Source organism: Canis aureus, chromosome 8 (genome assembly GCF_053574225.1).
Source record: "Canis aureus isolate CA01 chromosome 8, VMU_Caureus_v.1.0, whole genome shotgun sequence".
NCBI lineage: Eukaryota > Metazoa > Chordata > Mammalia > Carnivora > Canidae > Canis > Canis aureus.
Window position 1 is genome coordinate 33,580,907 of NC_135618.1, and position 26,859 is coordinate 33,607,765.

Below are 26,859 nucleotides of genomic sequence, written 5' to 3' on the forward strand. Positions count from 1 at the left end.
TGTTTACCAAAATTAAATGGTCATGTGAACTTTTGTAAAAGGACTCCCTCACTTCCTCCCCCCAAGTAAAGGCACAATGCAAACCAAGAACCAGAAGCCTAGATTATACTAGCTTTATGGTGAATGCATAAAGGGATTCGACAATGAAAATCGAGCAGCCTTTGGAAACCCATCCAGTGGCTTTCAGTCTAAATCAGTAAACCAGCAGTTACCATCCAGTGTGTTGTTTTCTGACATGGAGAATAAACATAAGGCCTACTTGTGAAAACGCAAAGAAGACATATCCCTCTCATTCCTCTCAGGGAATAAGAGAAACTGTGTTATAATTGAAAGTAGAACCTAGTCCCAGATTACTGTAGCCAGCAGTCTAGGACCAGATAAAAAATCCTTTCCAAAAACTGTATGTTATGCAGCTCAGCATTTTATTTCATGACCCAGATGAAGGCTAGTAACCAAGCTGACGGTGAAACTACTTGGTAAAGGAGTCTTGCTCGATTTTTAAGAAGTAATGAACTAGAAAGAGCAGCCCCCCAAATTATTTCTCATCTGCCAAGTAAATTTTCCAAGTATTATAAATTAAAGATGAGCCTCTTGTCCCTAAAACAACTTCGTACCCGCTGGAACCCTGTAAGCCTATCTGTAAGACACCTGTAATCACCTGTATTGATTGCTTACCATCACCAGGCCCTGGGCTAAGGGCCTTCCGTGGTGTGTGCATTTCATCCGCTTGACAGCTTTCGTGTTTGGGATCCTTCGTACCTGTCCAGGTAAGGAATCTGACACTTAAGGAGCTTAAATGCTTTGCCCAGGACACACAGATATGAAGTAGTGAGGTGATACTTGTAGCAAAGACTTTGACTCCCAGCTTTCTTTTTCCAAACTCCAGACCTTCTTGCTTCTGCTTTGGACTTACTACGCGTCGGGCAGGATTACCATCGTTTGAGATACAGAGGTGAAGTTAACACCGTTCCTGTCCTCGTAGAAGAAAGACAATAAGGAACAAGCAAACCCCAAGCCTCCTGTCAGGTCTCCTGGGTAAGTGTGGTCAGAAACTCTATTCATCCCCAGCTACCCCTCCCCCCGCCACCGCAAGCTCATGCAGCTCTGGCACCTGTGCTCCTTGTTCCTCAAATGTTCATACCTCAGGGCTTTTGCATTTTCTCCCAGTTCTCCATAAAATATATCCCTCACCTCACTGAGGTCTCTGCTCAGATATCTGCTTGACCAGATGGCACCCCCTTTCCATCCTCTTCCTCCTCTGTTTTATTTCTCTTCCTGTCACTTGGCACTACCTGTATGCATGAACACTCACGTACACAGACTCATTCATCTACCACTGACTCCCCAGTTAGAATTTCAACTTCATGTGACTGGGGCTTTGTTTTATGGTCTCCTTTATGTCCAGTGCATTGTAGGTGACCAGCAAATATTTGTGAATGAATGGATGTGTCTCTTGCGTGGCCTGGTATCACAAGTGGTCCACAAGATAGGCTGTCCCTGAAAAGCAAAAGCAAAATACAAGTCCCTATACACTTGTTTTGCCACGAAAGGTCTGGATCTATACTCTTGAGTTGTTAGGTTCCCAAAGAAGCCTCCTGCTTCTATAAGACAACATCCCTTTTCTTTGTCAGATAAACTCCTCTCTCTGTGAGAAGACCAGGTTTTAGACCAAAATTGGGATTCTGAACATTCAGTCCTCACACAGACTTTTTCATTCTCTGCCATGAGTCACATGTGTCTCCCCTTGTCTGCAGGTCTGACTCTTTAGATATACTTACTGTGTTTCTCTGGAAAGCTGTTTGTGATATTTAGAGCATAGCTTTATCTGCTTTGCTATGAGGTGATATAGATACGTGCTATGTAAAAATGGCTAAAGTCATTCACATATGCCTAGCAAGTAGGACCGTGGATTTACGTAGCTGAAAAGCTGACTCTGAGGCTATTGTTCTTTGGGCCCTATAATGACATCCTCCTGGTAGTATCTCTTTTATTCCAGTGAAGTCCTTAAATTCAATAATTTATCAGAGAAGTAATGACCTAGAAAGTCCCAGAGGTGAGGTGCTCTAGCTTTGGCAACTAGTAAGTTGCTTCTATTTCCCCAAACTTCCTAAGAACAGAATAGATTCAGAGGCTGGGGTGTATAGAGGTTTCATTGCAGCTCCATGCTCCAGGGTAGGCCCCACCCTGATCCCTGCAGCTAGAGTTGCCAAGAATTTGTGTCATTTCAAAACCAAAATGAAAACAAGAATCTTTACCTTTTAGAATGATGATATACTTCATAGGTACTGGATGCTCCTGAAATCTTTCTTTTTTTTTTTTTTTTTTTTAACAGAAAAGCTATCTTTTTTCTGTTTTTTTTTTTTTAATTTTTATTTATTTATGATAGTCACACAGAGAGAGAGAGAGAGGCAGACACACAGGCAGAGGGAGAAGCAGGCTCCATGCACCGGGAGCACGGTGTGGGATTCAATCCCGGGTCTCCAGGATCGCGCCCTGGGCCAAAGGCAGGCGCTAAACCACTGCGCCACCCAGGGATCCCTCCTGAAATCTTTCTTGATAAGATCTCATCTCTTGCCATTTGGTCCAATTCCAGATACACAGCATGATGGGAAAATGCATTCACACTCCAGAGACATAGATATTGACTTAAAGGCTTAATATCAGGTAAGTGTTGCCACGACCCGATGCCAACACAGAAGCCCCTCCATGCCCTGCCAGGCACTGCCTGTACGTGCCCCTTTTGAGCGTGCACCACAGCACCACATCTTGTCAAAATCATGGGACAGCCTTACCTGTGCTCACCCTATTCCCACGGCCAGGCAAGGACCTACATTCTCCCTAGCCAAACCCATTCTTGAGATAAATTCCCGGCATCTTCGGATGCTGCCTTATCCACCATCATCTCAAAATGTAGACATCAATTGGAATTGAATCTTCAGCAAGTTCTTTGAAGATCAGAAATTCTCTAAGCCCACTCCAAACCCTGGTCAGAGGATTTTTGCATCCAAAGGGCTGTAAATACTTCTTATTTATTGTGTCCACATAATAAATGTGTTAGTGTGGTGGGAGTATTGTAAGCAAAGGGTAGGGAGGTAGCAGGCGAGGTCAACACAGGTAGATAGGGGCCAGATCAAGACAACACTTATTGAGAAGGATTTGGGACCCCTGGAAAGTCTTCTTTCAACAGGTCACACTACTTGTTATTGACAAAGCTGGATTCAAATCCAGGCCTATCTGACCCCTGATGTTGCCCTGATCCCATTCATTACCATTATAAGTCAACTTTCTATAGAAATTTCCATTTTATATTTATATTTAACTTTTTTCTGGTCTAACTTCCCATATATTTTTTTAAAGATTTTATTCATTTATTCATGAGAGACACAGAGGCAGAGATACAGGCAGAGGGAGAAGCAGGCTCCCATTTGATCCCAGGACCCCAGGATCACAACCTAAGAGTAAGGCAGACGCTCAACCACTGAGCCACCTAGGTGCTCCTAACTTCCCATTTCTTAAATCCCTTTACTGGCAAATTTCTTAAAATACCCAATTTCTTAAAATACCCATCTATACCCATTGCTTCCCAATTCCCAGTGCCCCTCCCCCTTCTTTCTGTTTTGTAAAATCTGTTGTGCACTCTGAGCTCTTTCAGTAAAACCCTTCCTCACAGAGTTCCAGTGTGGCTACTGAGCCTCAGCTCTAATGGATTTTGTCAGTCCTTATTTCTCTCAATGTCTCCACAGCATTTAATACGTTTTCCTTCCAGAAAATCTCTTCTCCTTTAGCTTCTATGACAACAAAACAACTTCCTATACTCCTTTTACTGCTCACTCTTCCTTTCCTGTCCTCTACATACGTGATTGGGCTGCTGTCCTCAACCCTATTCTCTAGGTAGTCATTTTCTTCAGGTCGGCTTCACTCTAGAAGCATGCAATTCCTAAGCGCTAAACTCTGTCCTGAATTCATCAACTGTAATTGGCTCCTGGACTGAATTCTTCCTTTGTCCCTGATTCATTTCTCCTATTACGTTTATTTCTCTTTCTCCTTTTTTACTTCTTTCTTCTTTCTCTCTTTCTTTCTTTCTTTCTTCTTTCTTTCTTTCTTTCGGTAATAGTTTATTCACTAATTCAGAAATACTTCTCCATTTGTACTTTGGCAGTCATAACATTCCTTTAAAAATGTCTCTGCCTCTCCTTTATCTATTTTCTTTTTTTAAATTTAAATTCAGTTAATTAACTTACAGTATATTATTAGTTTCAGAGGGAGAGGTCAGTGATTCCTCAGTCGTATATAACACCCAGTGCTCATTACATCACGTGCCCTCCTTAATGCCCTCCCCCAGTTACCCCATCTGCCTCACAGCGACCCTCAGGCTGTTTCCTATGATTAAGAGTCTCTTAAGGGTTGTCTCCCTCTCTGATTTTATCTTGTTTTATTTTTCCCTCTCTTCCCCTATGATCCTGTTTTGTTTCTTACATTTCACATATGAGTGAGATGATATAATTTTCTTTCTCTGATTGACTTATTTATCTTAACATAATACCCTCTAGTTCCATCCATGTTGCAAATGGCAAGATTTCATATTTTTAATGGCCTATTGTGTGTGAATATATATTCTTTATCCATTCATCTGTCAAAGAATATCTAGCTGTTTCCATAGTTTGGTTATTGTGGACATTGCTGCTATAAACTTTCTTTTAAAGGTGACTTAATTCTTCTGCTACCTGAGGCTAGAAAACCTAGTCATCCTAGACCCTTCGCTCACCTCTCACAGCTTACACCTTTCAACAAATCATGTAGATTCTGTCAATGACAATATTTCTCCTACACACCACCTCTTCTATTCCACTGCCATATCCTCAACCTCACCCTCATTATCTCATACCTTGATTACTGAACATACATTTCTGCTTCTCTATAAATTGACATGAGAGTAGTCTTTCAGAAATTTAAGCTATGAACACATATGCCACTGACCTACTATTTAAAAAATTTCCAATAATTAGTCCTCGTGCTCTCATAATAAAATCTGTACTCTTAACTATGACTTGTGTATCAATCAGGACAGGCTAGGATTTGCTAAACCAGCTCTAATGTCTCCATACCTGAATGATGCGTTTCTTTTACTTTTCCTCTTTTATTTTCATTAAGGTAGAATAGAATTAACATATAACATATTAGTTTCAAGTATACAGCATAATGATTTGATATTTGTATACACTGTGAAATGATCACCACAAAGTCTAGTTACCAATCGTCACCATACAAAGTTACAAAAATTTTTTTTTCTTATGATGAGAACTTTTAGGACTAACTCTCTTGGCAACTTCTGAGTATGCTCTAAAATATTATTAACTATAGTCGTCATGCCATGCATTACATCCCCATGTCTCATTTATTTCCTAATTGTAAGTTTGTGCCTCTTGATCCCCTTCACCTTTTTTTCATCCAGGCACAAATCCCCTCCCCACTAGCAACCATCATTCTGTTCCTTGTATCTATGAATTTTGTTTTGCTGTGTTTTGTTTCAATTGTTTTTTTTTTTTTTTGGATTCTACATGTAAGTGAAATTATACACTATTTGTCTTACACAGTCTGACTTACTTCATTTAGCATAATTCTAAAGTTTCACCCATTTTGTCATAAATGGCAAGATTTCATTTTTTTAATGGCTGAGTAGTATTTTATCTATATGGCTGTATATAATGGATATATATATATATATATATATCTTCATTCATCCATCAATAGGACATGTAGGTTGTTTCCATATCTTAGCTATTGTAAATAATGCTGCAATCACATAGAAGTGCATATATCTTTTTGAATTAGTGTTTTCGTTTTCTGAATACCTAGTAGTAGGATTCCTTAATCAATCATATGGCAGTTCTACTTTTAATTTTTTGAGGAAACTCCATACTGTTTTCCACAGTGACTGCACCAATTAATATTCTCAAAACATTACCAGAAACAGTGCTAAGGACTCCCTTTTCTCTATGTCTTCACCAACATTTGTTATTTCTCATCTTTTTTATAATAACCATTCTAACAGGTGTGAGGTGATATCTCATTATAGTTTTGATTTACATTTTCCTGGTGATTAGTGAATTGAACATCTTTCATATACCTGTTGGCCATCTATATGTCTTCTTTGTGAAAATGTCAATTCAGAGCCTCTGCCCATATTTAATCAGATTATTTGTTTTACTATTGAGTTGTGAGTTGTATGAATTCTTTATATGTTTTAGATATTAACACCTTATCATATATATAATTTGCAAATATATTTTCCCATTCAATAGATTGCTTTTTAATTTTGTTGATGATTCCCTTTGCTGTGCAGAAGCTTTTTATTTTGATGTAGTCCCTTTTGTTAATTTTAGCTTTTGTTGTCTTTGCTTTTGTTGTCAAATCCACAAAATCACCGCCAAGATCAATGTCAAAGAGGTTACTACCTGTGTTTTCTTCTAGAAGTTTTATGGATTCAGGTATTACATTCAAGTCATTAATCCATTTTGAGTTAATTTTTTGTAAGATAGTGGTCTATTTCATTCTTTTGTATGTGACTGTCCAGTTTTCCTTACATCCCTGGAATAAATCTCCCACTCATGATGATGTAAGATCCTTGTAATGTAATGTTGAACTTGGCTTGTTCAAATTTTGTTGAGAATTTTTGCATCTTTATTAATCAGGGATACTGGCCTGCAATTCTGTGAGTGTGTGTCCTCGTCTTGTTTTGGTAGCAGGATAATGTTAGCCTCATAAAATAAGTTAGAGGTTTATTTCCCCTTCCCTTCAATTTTTTGTAAGAGTTTGAGAGGGATACATATTAAACCTTCTTTGAATGTTTGGCAGAATTCACCAACGAAGTTGTCTGGTCCTGGACTTTTGCTTGTTGGGAGATTTTTTATTACTGTTTCAATCTCCTTATTAGTAATTGGTCTATTCAGATTTATTATCTCTTCCTAATTCATTCTTGGAAGATTGCATGTTTCTAGGAATTTATCCATTTCTTCTAGGTGGCCGACTTTTTAGCATATAATTGTTCTTAATAGTCTCTTATGATCCTTTGTATTCCTGTGGTATCCATTGTAACTTCTCTTTCATTTCTGATTTAATTTATCTGAGCCTTCTTTTTTCTTGGTGAGTCTAGCTAAAAAGGCTTGTCAATTTTATCTTTCCAAAGAACCAGGTCTTAATTTCAGTTATCTTTTCTGTTATCTTTTTAGTCTCTATTTATTTCCTCTCTGACCTTTGTCCTTTCCTTCTCCTAATTTTGTGTTGTTTGTTCTACTGTCCCTAGTTCCTTTAGGTGTAAAGTTAGATTATTCAAGATTTTTCTTGTTTCTTGATGTAGACCTTTATCACTATGAACTTCCCTCTAAAAACTACTTTTGCCGCAGCCTATAGATTTTGGTATGTTGTAATTCCATTTCCATTTGTCTCAAGCCATTTTATTCCAACTTCAATTTCTTCATTGGACCATTCGTGGTTCAAGAGTATGTTGTTTAATCTCCACATATTTGTAATTTTTCCAGTTTTCTTCTCGTGATTTCTAGTTTCCAAGTATCGCGGTCAGAAAAGATGCTGAATGTGATGTCAGTCCTCTTAAATTCATTGAGACTTATTCTGCGGCTTAATATATGATCTATCTTATAGAATGTTCTATGTCCTCTTGAATATGTGTTCTTCCATTTTTGTTTTGTTTTGTTTTGTTTTTTTTTATTGGTGTTCAATTTACTAACATACAGAATAACACCCAGTGCCCGTCACCCATTCACTCCCACCCCCCGCCCTCCTCCCCTTCTACCACCCCTAGTTCGTTTCCCAGAGTTAGCAGTCTTTACGTTCTGTCTCCCTTTCTGATATTTCCCACACATTTCTTCTCCCTTCCCTTATATTCCCTTTCACTATTATTTATATTCCCCAAATGAATGAGAACATATAATGTTTGTCCTTCTCCGACTGACTTACTTCACTCAGCATAATACCCATTTTTGGATGGAATGTTCCATACATCTTTATTGACACCATATGACCTAGTGTGCCATTCAAGGCCAATATTTCCCTATTTATTTTTTGTCTGGATACTCTACCCATTGATATAAGTGGGGTATTAAAGTCCCCTACTATTATTGTATTTCTGTCATTTTCTCCCTTTAGGTTAGTTAATAATTGTTTTATATACTTAGGCGCTCCTATGTTAGGTGCACATATATTTACAAATGTTATATGTCTTGTTGGATTGACCTCTTTATATTATGTAATGCTTTTCTTTGTCTTTTATCACAGTCTTTGTTTTAAAGCCTACTTTATCTGGTACTTTGTCCAGCTTTCTTTCGGTTTCTATTTGAATAGAACATACTTTTCCATCCCTTCACTTTCAATCCATTGTGTCCTTACATCCAAAGTGAGTCTCTTGAAGGCAGTATATGGATGGGTCTCAGTTTTTTTAATACACTCATCCATTTTATGTCTTCTGATGGGAGAATATAGTCTATCTACATTTAAATTAATTATTGATAGGTATATGCTCAGTGTCATTTTGTGAATTGATTTCTGGTTGTTTTGTAGTTCCTCTCTGTTCCCTTCTTCTCTTGCTCCCTTCCCTTGTGTTTAGATTCCTATATTCCCTGAGAGCTACTCCATAACCTCTAGATGTATGACAAACCTGAAGCTCCAGGACAGGTTAATAGGCCTTTTTCACAAAAAGACTGAGCAGGTATTTCAGCCGGCTGTCTGTGCAGTGCTCTGGGGGGTGATGGTCTGCCAAGAACTGACTCTCCGATTGTTGTAGACTCAGGAATGCAAGTCCTCCCTGACCACTAAAATCAGGCAATCAAGGAGAGTCCCCCTGTACTCTGTACATGCCCACCTGCTTTAGCAGGGCAGTGGATGAGCACAGGAATCATGCACCCCTGCTGGTGTTAGCAGGGCAGTGGGACAACACATTTATTTCTCATTCACACAAAGTCTGATGGGTTCAAAGGAACCTGATATTACTCTTCAAGGACTCAGTCCTCCACATCATGGCTCAGTGTTACACTTCCATATCAACACATGTTTTATAATCTCATGACAACACAACCAGATAGAGAGTTGAATACCAGTAATTAAATGTCTCTTCCAAAACACATTCCATTAGACACAGGAAATCAGATAGCCATGCCTAATTTCAAGGGGTATAGAAGTATAGTCCTCTCATGTGCCCAGAAAAAGAAGGCAACAAGACTTCAGTGAACAGTAGAAAGATTTGCCACAGCTTGCATGTGTTTGAATGGTCTGTTCCCTGCTTCTCTAGCTAAGTTCATCTTTGGCTATTCTCATCCCCCTTTCACAATCTAAGTCCCAGCCTTCCTGAGATAATTCCAGTTTTCCCAAATACAGTATCACTTTCTTCCATATATTCTTGTTTAAATTCCCAGGATTCAGAGTTAAGGTCATCTATACAAAAAAACTTCCCTGACCCCCAAGGATATATTAGTTGTCCTGGTTATGTGTCCGCAATAGCCCCATTTGTTGTATTAACATAGATTTTTCATTTTGTCCTGAAATTAGTTTTTTTTTTTTTTCACTGTGATTTTACCCCAGAAAACTGAAATCTCTGAAAGTAAGTAGCGTATCTTCTTCATAGTGAGTTAGGGACAAACAGGGCTAGGCAGGGCTAGGTAGGGCTAGGTAGGGGGCCACGGAAGCAGGCTCACAAAAATCCCAAAAATTGGTGTAAGGAAACCAGAGACAAAGGAAAAGCCAGACCACCCTGCCCTAGGTGTGGGTGGGGAGGGTGTCTTTTTATGATAGTCATCTGTGATCAACAAAGAATAACCAGAACCCAAAGAAGAAGTAAGCCATTAAAGATGTTACCACTAGTCTTTACTAAGTGGTGATGTCAGCAGATAATGCTAAAAGTATTTAGGTTCTCTGATTAGGCTCTCAATAAAAGACCAACCTTACCAGCCCTCTGTGGCAACCATGCTGGGACCTCTCTCACTCCTGAGAGCTTTCTCTGGATCTTTACTTAATAAACTTCTATCCCGGGGATACCTAGGTGGCTCAGTGGTTTAATGCCTGCCTTCAGCCCAGGGCGTAATCCCACTCCGGGATCGAGTCCCGCATCGGGCTCCCTGCATGGAGCCTGCTTCTCCCTCTGCCTGTGTCTCTGCCTCTCTCTCTCTCGCTCTCTCTGTGTGTCTCTCATGAATAAATAAATAAAACCTTTAAAAATAAATAAATAAATAAACTTCCATCCCTTTACTCACTCTCCTATGTCCGTGAGATTCATTCTTCAACTTCTTGAGACAAGAACCAAACTCTCCCATATCAATAGGGACACCCACCTAATCGGTGCTCAGGAAAAATTGGTTCAATAAACAGCATCGTCTACCACATAAAGTCCAAGTTGTTTGGCTTAACCATAATCTGGTCCCTACAGTTTTGCAGCATTAGCTCCATTATGTGCCTTCATAAGCCATATTTTATCACACTAATTACTTACTTTTCCTATTACATGCCCCACATTTTCTCATCCTTGTGTCTTTGCTCATACTATTTCTTTATCCTGAAAGCTTTCCTGGCCACATTTTTGTATTTTCAGGTCCCACAGATATTTCAAAGACGAGTTCTAAAGACAATTCTCTTTCCAGTCTGAAATAATGTCTCCCTCTTCTGAATGCCCATCCAATTTTACCCATGGCCTATAATAGTACTTTATCAAACAAAGTGCTCAATAAAGGCTTGTGAGATGAATGTTGAATCTTTTACACATCCCCTCCCCTCTGCGGAAACAAGAAGTGGACATCAAAAATCTATGAAATATTCAACACCCTATCCAGTCCCTATTAACAAGCTGCTGGAACAATGACCCTGGAGTGCAGAAACATCTGTGCAACTTTAAATGACTTATCAACAATCAACATTTTGCCAAGGAAAACCAATAGGTATGTCTTATTTGTGGTTTTTCCTTATTCTTTCTTCCTGTTAGATTTATTAATGCCCATATCATCAGAGCTATAATAAGCCCTAAAATTAATGCCCAATGTCTTTTGTAGCTTAAGACTTAATTTATTGCCCAAGCCTTAGACTCTGGCAAAATTAGGTTTTGATACACGTACATTTCTGCTTACTCGGGACTTAGTAGGAAAGGACTCCACATTTTGAATGGCCTCATAAATATATATTGAATTTAATTTTCTAACATGCAAAACCCATTTTCCTGTTGTTTGAAGGGTTTTTTTCAGGCCGAGGGTAGATCAAGTTTCTATTAAGTATTTTTGTTGTGTGCCATTAATTAGTTCATAAATCACCATGTCTCAGAATTGCACAGATTACCCAAAAGCCAATACACTTAGCATCACAACATACAACAGCATTCTTCAATCTCACCTACATCTTGCAAAGGTTTTGTTCCAAGCAATTAAGATTGCCGGGGTCACTTGGACATTAATAAGAAATTAGTCATACTTCACCAGTTTTTACTGCATTTCTTTAAAAAAAAGTTACTGTATTTAATTTCACAATTACATAGTTTAAAAAAATATCAATGGAGAAAAAAGAGAAAATACTGGTGAACTAGAGGATTAAAAAGTTAACCTAAAGTCTCCCAAGATGCCCCCCTAGCCATAAACAACCACAGTTAATATGCATGTTTTTATTTCATTCCATCCCTAAACCTTTACTGATTTCTTAAAAACTTCTCATTTCTGGTCAAAATGCCTTATGTGCTTTATTGCCCACGTTTACTATTGGTCATGATGCATTTCTTTTCTTTTTGATGAGACTATGAAATTGTGAATTCTCTCAGTGGGACAACAGAGGGAAATAGTAGCAAGAAAGATAAGAGCTCTCTTACATGGGATACTCTCCCATTGCCTATGATTTCAGCTAAGTGATACATGGGTGTGGCTCCCTTACATCCCTCTTGGCGCAGCCACTCTGCCCTTGCCTGGGCACAGACAAGGAATATGCATGGATGCCATGCACCTCTACCTTTCCCAACTTCATGTTCTTCTAACTTTAGGAGGAGTAAATCAAATGAGGAAGCAAAGCCACTTACTGAAGGAAAATACAAAAGATTTAGATGTGACTTTGGCTGAAAGTAGAAGGGCCTGGAGACAGATTCATTTCTTTTTCTTCACCTCTAGCTCCCACACTCCAGAAGATTTAAATAGACCAAAATGATCATCACTGATAATGCTTCAGGACATGATCCAGGTACTGAATCTGGTCAACTACTCCAACTCCCACCTCACCCTGGAGTAGGATTGCACACACAGAATCTTTACATGGGACTGAAAAGCTCAATAATTCATCCCCTTTGTGCACCTGGGTGGCTCAGAAGGTTGGGTATCTGCCTTAGGCTCAGGTCATGGTCTCAGGAGTCCTGGGATCCAACCTCTATCCCATCGGGCTCCCTGCCCAGTGAGGAGCCTGCTTCTTCCTCTCTGTCTGCCTGCAGCAACTCCTGCTTGTGCGCTTGCACACACACACTCTCTCTCTCTCTCTCTGTCAAATAAATAAATAAAATATTTTTAAAAAATAATAATTCACCACTGATTTAATTGAAACATGGAAGATTAGGCCCATTTTCATTCCAGGACATCTCAAAAATATAGTCTCAAACTTCTGGATATCTGGACCTGCATCAGCCTCACTTTCTAATTATAGGGTAGATTTTAAAACTTACAATATTTATTCTTTTCTCAGAGATGGTAAGACTGATTTTTTTTTCTTCAATAATCCACTAAAATAGGTTCAAGTATTCTCATTAAGAATTAAAAGTAAAAGAAGGCAGGGGATCCCTGGGTGGCTCAGTGGTTTAATGCCGCCTTCAGCCCAGGGCATGATCCTGGAGACCCGGGATCGAGTCCCAGGTCGGGCTCCCTGCATGGAGCCTGCTTCTCCCTCTGCCTGTGTTTCTGCCTCTCCCTGTGTGTCTCATGAATAAATAAATAAAATCTTTTTTAAAAAATTAAATAAATAAAAGTAAAAGAAGGCAGAAAACACTAATATTTGAAAGGAAGATTTACCAAGGTATGAGCCAACAGAAACTTCATGAGACACACAAGGAGGGGAAGTAGAAGAGATAAAACTGCATCACTGCACAGAGGAAGGGAGAATGGAAAAGAACCGTGGTGGAACAGAGCAAGAGATGGAGGTATTCAGACATAACAGATACAGGCATCTACAGGCTGAACAAAACAAGGTGGCGCACCCCAGGAAGGGCAAACACGTGGATGATTAAAAGAGGAGAAAGAAGGTGAAGAAGAGGCAGAGTGAAGTGGGGAGGCCGAAGAGGAGGAAGTGAACACAAGAAGGAAGTAGATAGGGTGAGGTGAATCTCCCAGGCACCCTGAGTACTTCTGCTCGTGGAGCAAGGCACTCAGATGCTGCCTCTCACATTGTCCCCATGGCTCCTGTGACCTTCACTGAGGGGCTGCTTATTACATATTATTACATAAAAAAAAAAGACAAAATAAAAATAAATTTAGAAAAATAATTAAACTTCACTGAGAGAGAAAAACACTGGCCATGTCTTCAGGTCGACATGAAGTCCATTTTTCAATGTGGCCTGGAGCGAAGTGAATGAATGGCACAGACGCTATAATGTCTCCTTTTACATTTTTTCATATATTCAGCATCTTTTTCTTTTATAATTCTTACTCTCCAAGTAAAAAAATAATTTCCTGAGCCACAGAGGCCTTCTTAAGTGACAAAGGCATGTCCGACAAAAATAAACAAAAACTATGACCCGCGGAGGATCACAAACATTGATTCATCCATCCATCCACGCCACCATTCTCCTTTACCTGTTCGTTTATTGTCTGTTCATTATTTCTTTGTCAATTCCTATGTATTCTCTCTATTCCATAAAGCCACTGTTATTAGTCATGAATAGATCAATAAAATGAAGATTTTATCTTCAAGGAGTTTACTCCCTGTGATACAATCACCATTTCCATCCTGGCAAAAACACACAAGAAATTCCTTGTTTTTGTCTTAATCCTGGGTTTCCTAGGTTTGGATCCTAGTCTCCAAGACAAAAAAAACCCTCTTCAGAGCAATAGCCTAATCATGTTTATCAGTTTAAGGGGGAGAAAAACCTTCTATTTGTGTCATATCCCTCAGTATTCAACGGATTTTCTTTTAAGAGGAGAAATAAACCCTGTCCTGCTCCACTTGCTCCCCAGTGGCTCACGGATCACTTTCCTTCCTCTTCCCAGGTTGAGACTGGTCACATCCTCTCACCACGTGAGGGAAGCTGAATGGGGTTTAATCACTCTCACTAACATATGAATAATAGCCTAAGACTAGCTTTGCCGACAGTTGGCAGTTCCATGACCTCTGACCCCTAATCCAGTATTCTTTTCACCTGACACTTACCCACCTGTTGGTAGGACAAATACCGCGAAGACGTTGAAATGCCGAAGAAAAAGCCCATTTGGCTTTGAGCAGTTGGAAGCTGCTGCACCACAGGGATTTTTCTGACCCGCTTGGAGATGAGGACCCCGCTCAGCTCACACACACCCTGGTCTCTACAGCATACTGGGTCTTCTAATGCGGTAGCAGCGAGAGCTTTGCTTGGCTGGCCTCTCAGAAATCCTGTCGGGTGGAAAGCAGGCAGCCTCCCCTGAGGACCCCTGCCACTCCCTCCTTATGCCATCAGAATAAAGGCCAAAGTTCTCATAATGGGCCCGAGGCAAGATGCCATCAAGCTCCCCATCTGCCATTCAGCACCCTTACTCTGCTTTGCGGCCACCCAGGCCCCCTTGCTGACTCAGAACACGCCAGGCCTGCTCCTACCTCAGGCCTTCACTCTGCTGTTGCCTTGGCCCCGAACATCCTCTTCCCAGATACCCTCAAAGGCTTCAAGTCCTTGCTGTCGTAGCACCTTTCCATAAGGTGGTCCTGCCTCCCAAACTTAACCGGTCAACTACCTCCCCCTTGCCACACCCCTACTCTTTTTTTCTGTTTTTTGTTTTGTTTTGTTTTTTCAGAGCACTTATCATCTTCTAAAATATGTTTTATTCAATATAGTGATTTTTATCATCTGTTCCTGCCACCTTCGCCTATCTTATCCAAAGACCTATCTTGGGCAGCACATGGGAAATGTTTGTCAAGACTTTGTGGAATGAAGGAACGAACGCATCCCTAGACAGAAGTCGGGAGTTGATTAACATGGACGCAGAGTAGATATCATTCCTATACTGAACTTCATGGGAGGAATTAAATCTTTCAGACTGTTATCTTCTAGAACATTCGAGTTGCTTAAATATCTTCTGTTTTATTTTCTTTCCCTCATGGAAATAATCCCCAAAGGGATCCTGGGTTCCCTTACTCCCGCCCGGTCTCCTGGCGGAGCCGCTTCCCCCAGAGCTACCTGAGCTACCTGCATCCAGCAGTGAGGGCCTCACGGAGCTCCTTCCTGCCCTGCCCGACGCAACCCCCCATCTGAAGGCAGGCCACCTGGCAGCCGCCCCTCTGCACCCCCTCAAGGCTGCGGGCACCTGAGCTTGCCTTGCGGGCTGCGCATTGTCCGGTGTAGCCCACGTTCACACTTGGGTGCAGGTTCTCCTAACTGGCATCCATTCCTTCCGCTCAGCCTTGTCCCCCCATCCTGCCTCTGTCTTCTTTTTTCTCATAGAAACATTATTTATTTATAACATATCGTAACAGACAGCTGTACAGCCAAGAGGAAAGCGTACCTTTTCCTAACAATACCCACACAAGATCCGAAGGGTGATTTTCCCCCCCTTTTGCAAGATAAAGGCTAGGAAAGTGACAGAGGCTTAACAGGAGCCTGAGCTGACCATGGGCATGAAGATCTGGGGAGCCCCCATCAGGGCAGGTTGGCTAAACCATCCCCTCAGGAGTCTGCTCAGGGCGCATAGGCCCCCAGAAGCCCTCCCTGAGCCTTCTCCTCAGCTGACCCTGATGGATATTTGGAAGTGGAAAGCCCTGACCTCTCCCATTTGTTCCACTGGGCCATACACCACAGAATGCGTCCTGCAAGGAGAAGGAGCAAGGAGAGCTTTTAATTTTCCTTAATTTGTTGCGGTTTTCATTTCCATTTGAATGGTATGTGTCTGAAGACCTCTGTGCGGTGAAATGTCTTACCCTTGTCATCATTTCCTCTCTACAGCCTGCCTCCTGCCCATGAGCGACACCCCGGAGTCACTTCTGGCTGGAACCCATCCCTTCTTGAACTGCCTGGATGTCACTCCTAGTCCGCCTTGGTCGCATCATAACAAGTGTTACATGTGATCATTTTTAGGGTATGGAGCAAGTGCTTTCAGGACAGTGCTTGGCTAGGCGTACAATAAATAATTATTGACCAACTGCTTAACCACCTAAGTAGGACATTTGTAATCTTGCCATCATGCTGTACAATGTCTGGGAGGCCACACGAGCCATTCCCCAGAGAGAATCCACTCTTACTCTAGCTCATCACAAACATGCTTAGGCCAGAGCGTGGCACAAATCGTATCTGTGCTGCTCTCCTCGGGTCCAGAGGGTGGCCTGCCGCTCCTTCTCTCTCCTTTCTCCTTTAGGTCTCTCTGCCCCCCTCCCCCCAGGGTCCTGCCTCCACCTAGTTGTGGCTTCCATGGTACAAGTCTGAGGGACTCTGGGTAGATAATCACATTATTGACCATAAAGCGTCTGAAAGACAGACTCTCATCTGCTAACATGTCATCTCTCAAGCTTAATATTAGGCGTTAAAGACCTATCTCTGTCCCAGACATTGTGCTAAGCACCTTACATGTATTGTGTCATTTAAAGTTCATGAAACCTATGAATTAAATACCATCATTTTTCTGATGATGTCATAGACTAGGAAGGTGAGCCATGGAAAGCCAAACGGCTAAATAGTAGACAATTTGGAACCCAGACACAAGCTAATCCTAGAGCAGCGTGCAGGAGAATATCGAGCAGTGTAAAGGGATTAAAGGAGCCGAGACATGCAAAGCACATAAACCCCTGCCTGGCACGTGGGGAGACGCCATGCAAAGCCGTGCTTCCCTCCAGGGATGAGCATGGGATGGAACCAAGTGTGAGGAGGGAGAGAGGAGGCAAGTGTTGCCACACACTCATATTTGGAAAGTATATATAAAGAGCAAAGGTTAAAAAAAAAAAAAAGGTAGCATTGGGAAGCTTTCTTTCCCTTATCAAATATCTATAGAATGACTGGTTACTAAGGGCCAGGCCCTGTGCTAGGTGGAAAGACTCAACCTCATTGTTGCCTCAAAACAAAACAAAACCAAAAAACCAGAGGAAGAGACTTATAAATGGATAAAAGTGTTATAGGCCTTCTTAGAGCAAAACTAAGAGAGAAAAGGGAGCAGCTGTTTCCTGCGGGGTGGGGTTCGGGGTGGGGAGGATTTCTAGGAGCGTTATTGGCCAGAACGAGGACCTCCAATTTGTGATACAACTGCCATAACAACCAGGGGCCTTGGAATCAACATTTTCCTGAATTCCATCTGCTAAGCCTGGCAGCTTCCAGAAGCTGCTCACAGACGTCTGAAGGATATTTCTGGTCACATGCCCCCCTCATCAGTACAGTAGGAAGCAGACATTGTTCACTACCGTATGCTTAATGAAGTGTAGAGATTAAATCCAAACACACAGTCACATAAACTTGCTTTAGCTGCAATGACTAAATCACCTCTTTCCTTTGTTCCAGAAAGGTCATGTTTGCCCTAGATATAACGAAGGTGTTAGGCAGGGAACCTGGGTTTACACTCCAGTTTTGTTTGTTTTTATAGCCCTCAGATCCTAATAATTTTCTGCTACACCTGTATTACCACATTTCCCCGCTGTCATTACTCTAAGCTAAATTGCCTTTCTTCCCTGTCCAAATTTTATACTTAGAGTTAGAATAAACCCAGGAAAATGTAGAGTGGAAAGGATCCCGGGCCTGGAGTTTGCCAATTTGGTATCTAACTCCTACTCTTTCATTTACCAGCATCGCTGTAGCTCGGATTGCTCGCCTGTAAAATGGGTTCCATAACAGATACAGAGTGAGTTGCTACTCTGGAGCTTGGGGGGAAATAAGATGGACTTTTGAGAACTCAACCCATGGAATTCCACAGAATGAGTGCGACATGCCTCTGTGCGGTAGCAGCTAAAAGGTTCTCTGTGACTTGTAGCTTTAGAAACATCTCCAATTCCAATCATGTTGGTCTAACAGCAAACTCAGGGTGGGTAAACTTAAACATAATTAAGATTTAGTAGGGAAAAAGATCAATAATATTGAATCCTCCTTCAAGAAAGATTTTGTGAATTAAGAGAGAAGAATCTAAGATAGGCAGTGGGGTCAGTCTATCCAAATCCAGCTTACTGCCTGTTTTTGTGAATAAAGTTTTATTGGAACATTTGTTCACCTATTGTCTATGGCTGCGTGTTTGTGTGTGTGTGTGCCAAAATTACAAAATTGAGTAGTTATGACACAAGTCATATGGCCCTCACTACTTAAAATATGTATTATCCTATGCTTTACAGAAAAAGCTTGCTAATCCTTAATGTAGAAGATGAGCCTATGATTTCTCAGTCTTCGATGTCTTCTGACACAACTCCAAAATAAAATATATTCCCATTAGTCCCCACCTTGGGGCTGAGGGGCCCGGGTTCTTACCAGAGTCTCCGTGTGGGGGCTGTAATTAGTGTGACTATAGTGATGGAAACTCCAGGGTCTCCTTCCATCTCTTCGGACGAGATGCCTGAAGAGTCCAGCCCGAGAAGTTAATGCTCCTGATAGACCCAATCCCACCTTGCGGATGAATGCATCAAGCTACCAGAACTGAACACCCCTTAATACTCCAATATAGAATTCCCCTGTTCTACTCCACACCCTTCTAATAATTTGACTTCCGGTGCAGAATGTGCCCCAGAGAGCTGGTCAAGTTGACATTTGTCTGCTTGCCAGTTGCACTGCTATTACAGGTAACTAAAGTGGAGTTCTGACTTTTCTGGGTCTATCTCTGTGCACTTATGTGCCTCGGTCCCTGAGAGGCAGATATACCCTCAATGTACCAGCACATTCAGGGCGCTGAGCCTTCAAGGTCGTCGTGATAATGACATGAGTAAAGAACATGGACCCAACTGGGTAAAGCAAAGACCCACTCTGCTCCTTTGATTTCTAGGCATTGAATAAAAGTGGGGGGATGGGGACAGGGGTGGGACTGTTCTCTGGGGAAGAGGCTTTGCCATTGGCAGAAATACTGTCTGTCTGATTTGTTAACATTTTTTAATTTACTTATCAGCCAGTTTTAGTTCAAATTCTTGCTTAAGCGTCTCTTTACTCTACCATCCCCCTCAGCCCTCCCTGCCCCTGAGTGAAGCCCTAGCCCTGTCTGACGTGGACCTACAACCAACCACTGCCTGCCTCCAGGCTAGCCATACCAGAGGAAGCAGAGGAAAGTAGAGCGATCTACCCCAAGCACAATGTCAGCACATAGGTCTCATTAAAATGTTTTTATGTAGGGACACCTGGGTGGCTCAGTGGTTGAGCGACTGCTTTTGGCTCAGGTCGTGATCCTGGGAAGGAATCCTACATCGGGCTCCCCAAAGGGAGCCTGCTTCTCCCTCTGCCGGTGTCTCTGCCTCTCATTCTGTGTCTCTCATGAATAAATAAACACATTCAAAAAAATTAAAAATAAAATGTTTTCATGGAGTTTTCAAACTCCTCCATGCCCTGGCCCCACCCCCCTAGCCGCATTACCAGCCACACCAGCCATAATCCAGCTACACTTCGCCATAGACAGATCCTGCCACACAGCATTCCCTTTATGACCCGTTGGAGGCTACTGGTTGCTCCCCACAGCCTAGTCTTCCCCTATTCACCTTATTAAAACTATATTACCCTGCTGCTCCTCCCACCTACACCACCATTCCTCTGAAGCTAGATTTGGCCATGTGTCTGTTCTCAAAGCCAGTGGAATGTAGAAGGAAGAGAAGTGTGCAACTGCTGCCTCACTTGACTAAAATGAACTTGCTTACCCTGGACCTCTTCTCTCTTTCCTCCCTATGACTGGAACTGTTCCTGGCAGCAAGCCAGCTGATGCTCTGTCAATCCTGGGGGGCCCAAGTTGGAGGGACGTTAGTCCCTGAATGACCTGGCAGGGCAAAGCTGCCCTGTCCCACTGACTTCTCACCTTCAGACTGTTGGGTGAGAGACTTCAGTGACAGACTCCTTCCAAGACGCTATGTTGTAGAGCACTTTCATACAGCACTTAGCCTTGGCACTAACACGCTTGCCTTCATGTGTTCTAAGCCTTCAGGCTGCCCCATCTTGCTTACATGGTGAGCTCCAGCTCATCATTTTTGTGAACAGCCACGACATTCTCAGGAACAAGCAGAATTAATCCTTTCTAGCCCGTGCACTCCACGGGCGTCTACTTGGTCGCATCACTAACATCAGACCACTGTAATTTGATTTTTGGCTTGTCTGTTCCATGACCATACTTTTTTATTAGATAGGTGAGCACCATTTTTTAAAAAGATTTATTTATTTATCTTAGAGAGAGAGAGAGCATGAACGGGAGGGGCAGAGGCAGAGAGAATCTCAAGCTGACTCCATGCTGAGAGTAGAGCCTGACTCAGGGAGACCATGACCTGAGCAGAAACCAAGAACCGGACACTTAACTGACTGAGCCACCCAGGTGCCCTCAGGTGAGCACCATTTAAAATGTATCTTGGAATTCTCAGGCCACAGTTTAGCACATCATAGAAAGCAAATATCATTTCAAAGGTAAATGAATAATGGCTCATCTCCTTATCTTCTTGCTTAACAGTAAGTAGCATTTGATGGGTTAAGAAGCAGAAGCCTGAGAGAAAGGAAATAAATGAGGAGGATAGAAGCAAGGGTGAAGCATAGACCATGCCCTCAAGGTCTTCTGCATCCTCACCATTACCTGGCCGTCTGCAGGAACTCAATAACTGCATATTGATTGGACCCAACCTTTACTTGTCATGATTGCTTTCTTCGGATCCCAAGGAAGCTGCTACAGGTAGTCATTCAGGAGACTAAAAGGCACATGTCTAAGCATGTGCTTATTTTAAATTTAATATATTCCAGTTTATAAAGTGTCTCATGATTATATGAAAGTTATTAAAACCCATTTCTTCATTTTCTCAGATTTTTCAAACAGAAACTTTCAAAGGAGATCACTTCTCTAGCTAATCCTATTTCTTTCCTGTAGTCACCTCTGCCCATGGTACTCTGTAAATACAGCACATGTTGCTCATGGTAACACACACTAGAGAAAGATCTGGGAAACTCAATGGCCTTTAATTATTCAGGATTTAATCGTGCAAGCATGTACAATCAATATTTGTTCATCTTAATCTGATTACCAGCTCGTGGTGTTCAGCACCTCCATCAACAGGATAACGATATGACACATTTCATAGACTTTCCCTATACTCTTCCAACAAGCTTATTGGAAGGATATTAATCAGCTAATGAACTCATCAATGGCATTTTCAGGAGCCACGGCACCTTCCCGCACCTACATCCCACGACCATATTTGCCTGACATCTTGTGGCCACGAGGAACATGACAGTCTATAAAGCCAACATCTGTACACCGCGAGAACCACATCTTTGAATGCTAATGTCAGCATCACAGTTAGGGCAAATACAAAACTGCTTAGGAGATGTGTGACATGTAATTAGTTCATCTAATTAAAACGGAAACTAGCCTTTTCTTTTTATATTAAAAGGCAAGCTGGAACATGTGATTCAATTCTTCTAAGGAAAGGAACAGGGCCTCTATCCGCGCTGAACAACATCTGGCTTAGTGTCAACTACTGTGGCCACAGAACACTTCTCCTGTGAAGGATCCACCAAACCAGAATGTGGCTCACTGGCCTGAGCATAGAAAGAGGACCTGCGGTCAGCTCCTCTGGGAAAGAGGATTTCAAGCTGAGATTGCTGCAGCAAAGGGGGAAAAATCCTCTGGCTGCTAAAGAGAGGACTGATAAAAGGTTTCATTTTCAACACATATGGTATAGTGTTGTGGCTCACAAACTTTGTTTTTCAGCACCAGGAACATTTTGTTCAAAACCAAATTTAGTGTGGAATTCTATAAATATAAAACAGAAAACATTTTTAAAAGATGCTTTGATTGAAGCAGGTGATCTGAGCTCCCCTGGCTTTAGCTGCCCTTGTTCCCCTGAGATCCTGCCCCAAACCCAGAGCTTGGAGGAAACGGCTTGAAAACCATTAGAAAGATGGAAATTATTAGATTTGAAATCAGAACTCCTAGTTTTGTATTCCAACTCTCCCTCTTGCTAGCTGAGCATCATCTAATAAGCCATTAACCTTTCAAAACCTCAGGTTCTTCATCTATAAAATAGGGGAAATAATATTTATTCCACGGGGTTATTGGCAACATTAAAAGAGGCAGTAAAATGAAAGTGCTGTGTAATTGCTAGACAAATGATTGTGTTGTCATCATCAGACAGCTGTAATGGGTAGTCACGCAACCAAGAGGAACAAGCTCCAGACAATGCCTTGCATTGCCTTCTTGACCAGCTCCCAGGAAATCTGGAGGAATCCATTGGAAGCTTCATTTGACAAATATGACTCTGAGTAAGTTAGAAGAGTTAAGACGTAGTGGAAGGCTCTGAACACTAGAATATCGGGTCTTCAAAGTCAGTTCATTTTTGTCACCTTGCTTTCACAGCACTGGTACCCACTCCCACCTTATGAGATAACCACATCAGAAGATGTGCTTCTTAAAAGAAGGTACAGACACAGAGGCACAGAGAGGTTGTAGTTTGTCTCTGAGCACACAGCAAGCTCGTGACGGACCTAGAACTAGATTCCATTTGTCTCATCTCTCTGTGATCATCTACCTGCCTAGGACAGCCTGCCTTACATAGGACCCCAGTCTACGTCTGTGAAGGGAGGAAGGACAACCAGGGCTGCACTGAAGAAATCCAATGAAAATAACAGTAAGGCAATTCCAGAATCATTTCTGGAAGCTGGGAGGTGCCTGGGATCGGCAGGAAGAAAGGGAGCATTTGCTTCCCTTGGGGATGGAATATGTTCTCTCTGCTAGGAATAGAATCAGGAGATGTTTCTAGGTATTACCAACGGAGGAATAATCTGGACCAACCACAATAATCTTGATTGACCATCCCATGACTGGGTGGGTACCCAGAGCCCGAAGAGAGTGTGCTACTGAGTGAGGAGGTGAAGCCAGAGGCATCGCCGTGACAGCCAGCTGGATGTGATCCATGAGCTAGGATGCAGACAAACACAGAAGCCCTGGCTTATCCCACAGCACATGTTTAACTAGAATAACTTCTGAGGAAAAGACATATCATTTCCAGGGGAGAACTTCAAGAATGAGTTATGTGATGCATGATTCTGACCCAAAAAAGAGGATATAAGAAGGATCATATATCCTACCAAACCCTCTCCTTAGGCTGAAAATTATATGGTTGTATTGTATCATTAAAGATAATTCAAAAGAAAATGGATATTTAATTTAAAGACCCTTTCTGGCTATTATATAAACCACCAAAATCTGAACCACAGGCAATCTTGTCTATTAATGGCCCAGGCATTTGTGCTTTTTCTCTCATGCTCTTTAATATTTGCTGTTTCCTTTATTTGAACCAAAAGGAGAAAAAGCTCAGTTGCAGAAATAGAACATGTCACACTTGAATTCAGTAGAGTTTTTAAAAAAGAGAGTCTTCTGAGGCAAGATGATAAATGGCTAATAAGAAACAGGGGTGCCTGGGGGCCGGCAAGGAGGGGCTAGCCACGCTTGGGAGAATTCAGGATTCAGTGATAGGTAGCTGCTGTTTCTATCTTCAAAGAAAGAGCTATCGATTCACTTTTAAGGAAAACTAGTTGGATCCTGGGGACTGCTGTAGGTGGGGCAGCGGCTTCTCGAGCCCGCCACCCAGGGTGACCTTGGCATGGGGCCACAGAAAGAACAATGGAGAAGCAACGCTCTTAAATTAGTCACTGGGGCCGTTTGATTTGCTCCTGGGCCAGATGTTCCATCACTGATCCCTGCCTGGCCCATATGTCCTCCGCGAACGAGAGAGCGAGCCGGGCCAGCGGCCGCCACTTCAGAGACGGTCCCCCCCATGCGGGCCAAGGGAGGCCTTGGCAGGAACCTGCGCCTGGTTGGTTCCTCGCCGGTGCTCCTAGAGCTCGGGGGCGCTGTGCAGACAGCACACCTGGCCGCTCCCAGGGCCAGGCTGGACGTCTCGGTGGCCTTGACCCCACTGAGCCCTGGTGAGCTCCACAGAGCCCCTCAGCCATGTCCCTGGCCCTCTCCCTCTGCTCATTCCCTCCGTATGAAGCCTCCTGGGATTCAGCAAACAGCCACTGCCCCGTTCAAAGTGGGGCCCGACCTGGCCAGCAGGTTTCCCGTCCCCTCCGGCAACATGCATCTGCTGTGCACCGAGCTGAGGGGCCTCTGCCGTCCGAGGGAACGGTGGAGGCAGGATCACCATTTTAAGTGGCAGGTGGGGACGAAAGGCTTGAGGGCCTGTCCAGGGAGGGAACCGGCTAGTTGTGTCCTCTCGTATCTACAAGAACCGCACTGTGGGTGCGCACGGCCCGGGCATCGTCCCCGGCTTCTGGTGAGGCCTACAAGCGACGCACAATTCTTTCATCTGCTCACAATATCTCCTCCTTCTGGAAACTGCCTCCCCCTGCTTTGGGCTACCTTTCTCATGCTGGCCAGAGAATTCCTCTGAAATTTTCAGACCCAAACTGGGCGGAAGGTCAGTCCACGGCAGGCATGGGAGCCCCGGGATGCGAGGCTGGGCTGACAGCAGCTGTGGGCCAGGCGCCCCCCTTGGGGACCTGCTGCAGCTCCGGCCTCCCCTTTGGCTGTTGGATTCTTGCTCCCATTACGTAGCACGCTCCCATATTCTTCCGGTAAATTTTTGCCAATGCCATTTTGAGTTTCTGTCCTTGAATCTAAAAGAGCCCTGACTTCTGCCTTCAGCTCAGGGAGTGACCCCGGGGTCCTGGGACCAAGTCCCACGTCGGACTCCCCACAGGGAGCCTGCTTCTCCCTCTGCCTGTGTCTCTGCCTCTCTCTCTCTCTCTGTGTCTCTCATGACTAAATAAATAAAATCTTTAAAAAAAAAAAAAAGAGCCCTGACAAATAAATGAATCAAATCAAATGGAAGTAGGCAGCCCCCTGAAATCCCCGCATTTCTGAAAGCCACCTGTCTGATTAACCAATCTGCCCAAACTGCAATGCCTCGAATCCTCTATCGGCTGATCAACCTCATCGCACACCTGAGGCCTTCCCCCATGCTTTGGTCTTGCCATGGCTTCTCCAAGGCTGTTGCTTTAGCATTTTAGCTGCCATGTCAGTCAGACTCTTCTAAGTTGAACGTCAGCTTCCCGTGGATTTCATGTCTTGAGCGCCCAGGATCTTTCCAAGGGTAGAAGTTTTATATGCAAATAGATTGGGTTTCCCTTAAACACATGCCTCTTGCCGCCCTTCTGATTTGAGATCTCATACCCCTGCTTCTGCCTCTATCTTCTTGTCGTGTCCTGCTCCTGCCTTGTGCCCTGTCTTTGCCCATGCCCACAAAATGGCCATGACGAACTGGTCTAGATCCAGTTAAAGAATGTATCAGACCAACTTTAGTAATTTGACTGTTTAACAAATTTGTCTTCAAGTAGATTGTAAATAACTGACTTTCAACGACTTGACCAAGACCCCAAACGCTTCACCCAACAGGAATGGGTTGGATAAATGAAATCCAAGAAGAACTTGCAAAGTTTAGTCTTTATCACTGTTCCTCCTTTCCCCCTTGGTAAGTTAGCCCACTTACCCCACCAGTGGGTCTCCCCCACCCACAAGATGAATTCTAAGTCCCCGAAATGAAGCGTCGGTACTGTTATCCCTCTTGGGCTGCACCACACTAAGCTCTGGCTGGTTGTGTTACCCCCATCCTGATAGCCGAATACCTCCTTCACAGCACATCTATCACTTGCATTAACTAATTTTTAGTTACAGTTATTTGTTTATTGTGTCCTTTTTTCATGAAACTGTAAGTTCTAGACTGCAGGAACCACTTCAGTCTGGTGTCATCACTGTGTGCCAGGTGCCCAGCCAATCAGCAACGCCTTTTGGGACCCGTCTAATCTCTGGCCTCCCACAATGACTCTGCAGCAGCTTTACTTGAACCTTCTGAGTATTTGGCAGCCTGAGGACCAGGCCCCGGTCATCTGTGCCTTCTCTGGCCATGTGGCTGGGAAAGTCTGGTCCCACCTGCTGCACAAGCCCAGCCCAGCTTTCTGCTTTCAATTGACCTCAGGAACTATGTCCTTCTGGTCTCTGTGTCTGGATAAACCTTCGCCACCTCTGTGGTCTGCCCAGGAAAGGAAGATGAAACACCTGATGCTCATCCTTGGTCATGCTAGGAGAAGGGGGCTCAGTGGGATGCTGCAGAAAAAGCAGACATATTGGGACCACACAGAGCAGTGACTACGTGGTTGGCCACACAGGTATTATCCGTTCTTTGCCGTGTGATATGTTGTAAAGAAGAATTAACAATAATACACACTAATATGAGGAACAAGAAGCCACTCAGAATTTGAAAACAAAATTGAGATGAGTTCAAAGGTTGCAGTTCTGGGGATCCCTGGGTGGCGCAGCGGTTTGGCGCCTGCCTTTGGCCCAGGGCGCGATCCTGAAGACCCGGGATCGAATCCCACGTCGGGCTCCCGGTGCATGGAGCCTGCTTCTCCCTCTGCCTGTGTCTCTGCCTCTCTCTCTCTCTCTGTGACTATCATAAATAAATAAAAATTAAAAAAAAAAAAAAGGTTGCAGTTCTGACAGGCCAGTTGTAAGGACAGCTGAATTGGAAAGC

General features: G+C 43.0%; 1 protein-coding gene and 1 long non-coding RNA gene across 2 annotated transcripts in view; one reads left to right on the forward strand and one right to left on the reverse strand.

The window, feature by feature from the left end:
• Positions 1 to 18,171, reverse strand: part of LOC144319168 (uncharacterized) — a 37,431-nt gene extending 19,260 nt beyond the window's left edge. Inside the window, exons 1-3 of the mRNA XM_077906998.1 lie at positions 17,985 to 18,171; positions 14,384 to 14,598; positions 676 to 759 (exon numbers count right to left, since the gene is read on the reverse strand). Coding sequence (XP_077763124.1) covers positions 676 to 759; positions 14,384 to 14,598; positions 17,985 to 18,171 — 486 coding nt within the window. The remainder of the gene's footprint in view (positions 1 to 675; positions 760 to 14,383; positions 14,599 to 17,984) is intronic.
• Positions 18,172 to 19,849: 1,678 nt separating this feature from the next.
• LOC144318581 (uncharacterized) lies at positions 19,850 to 23,478 on the forward strand. Its single transcript, XR_013384635.1, has 3 exons — positions 19,850 to 20,664; positions 20,787 to 22,588; positions 22,683 to 23,478. It is a non-coding gene; the product is annotated as an uncharacterized LOC144318581 (long non-coding RNA).
• Positions 23,479 to 26,859: the final 3,381 nt, after the last annotated feature.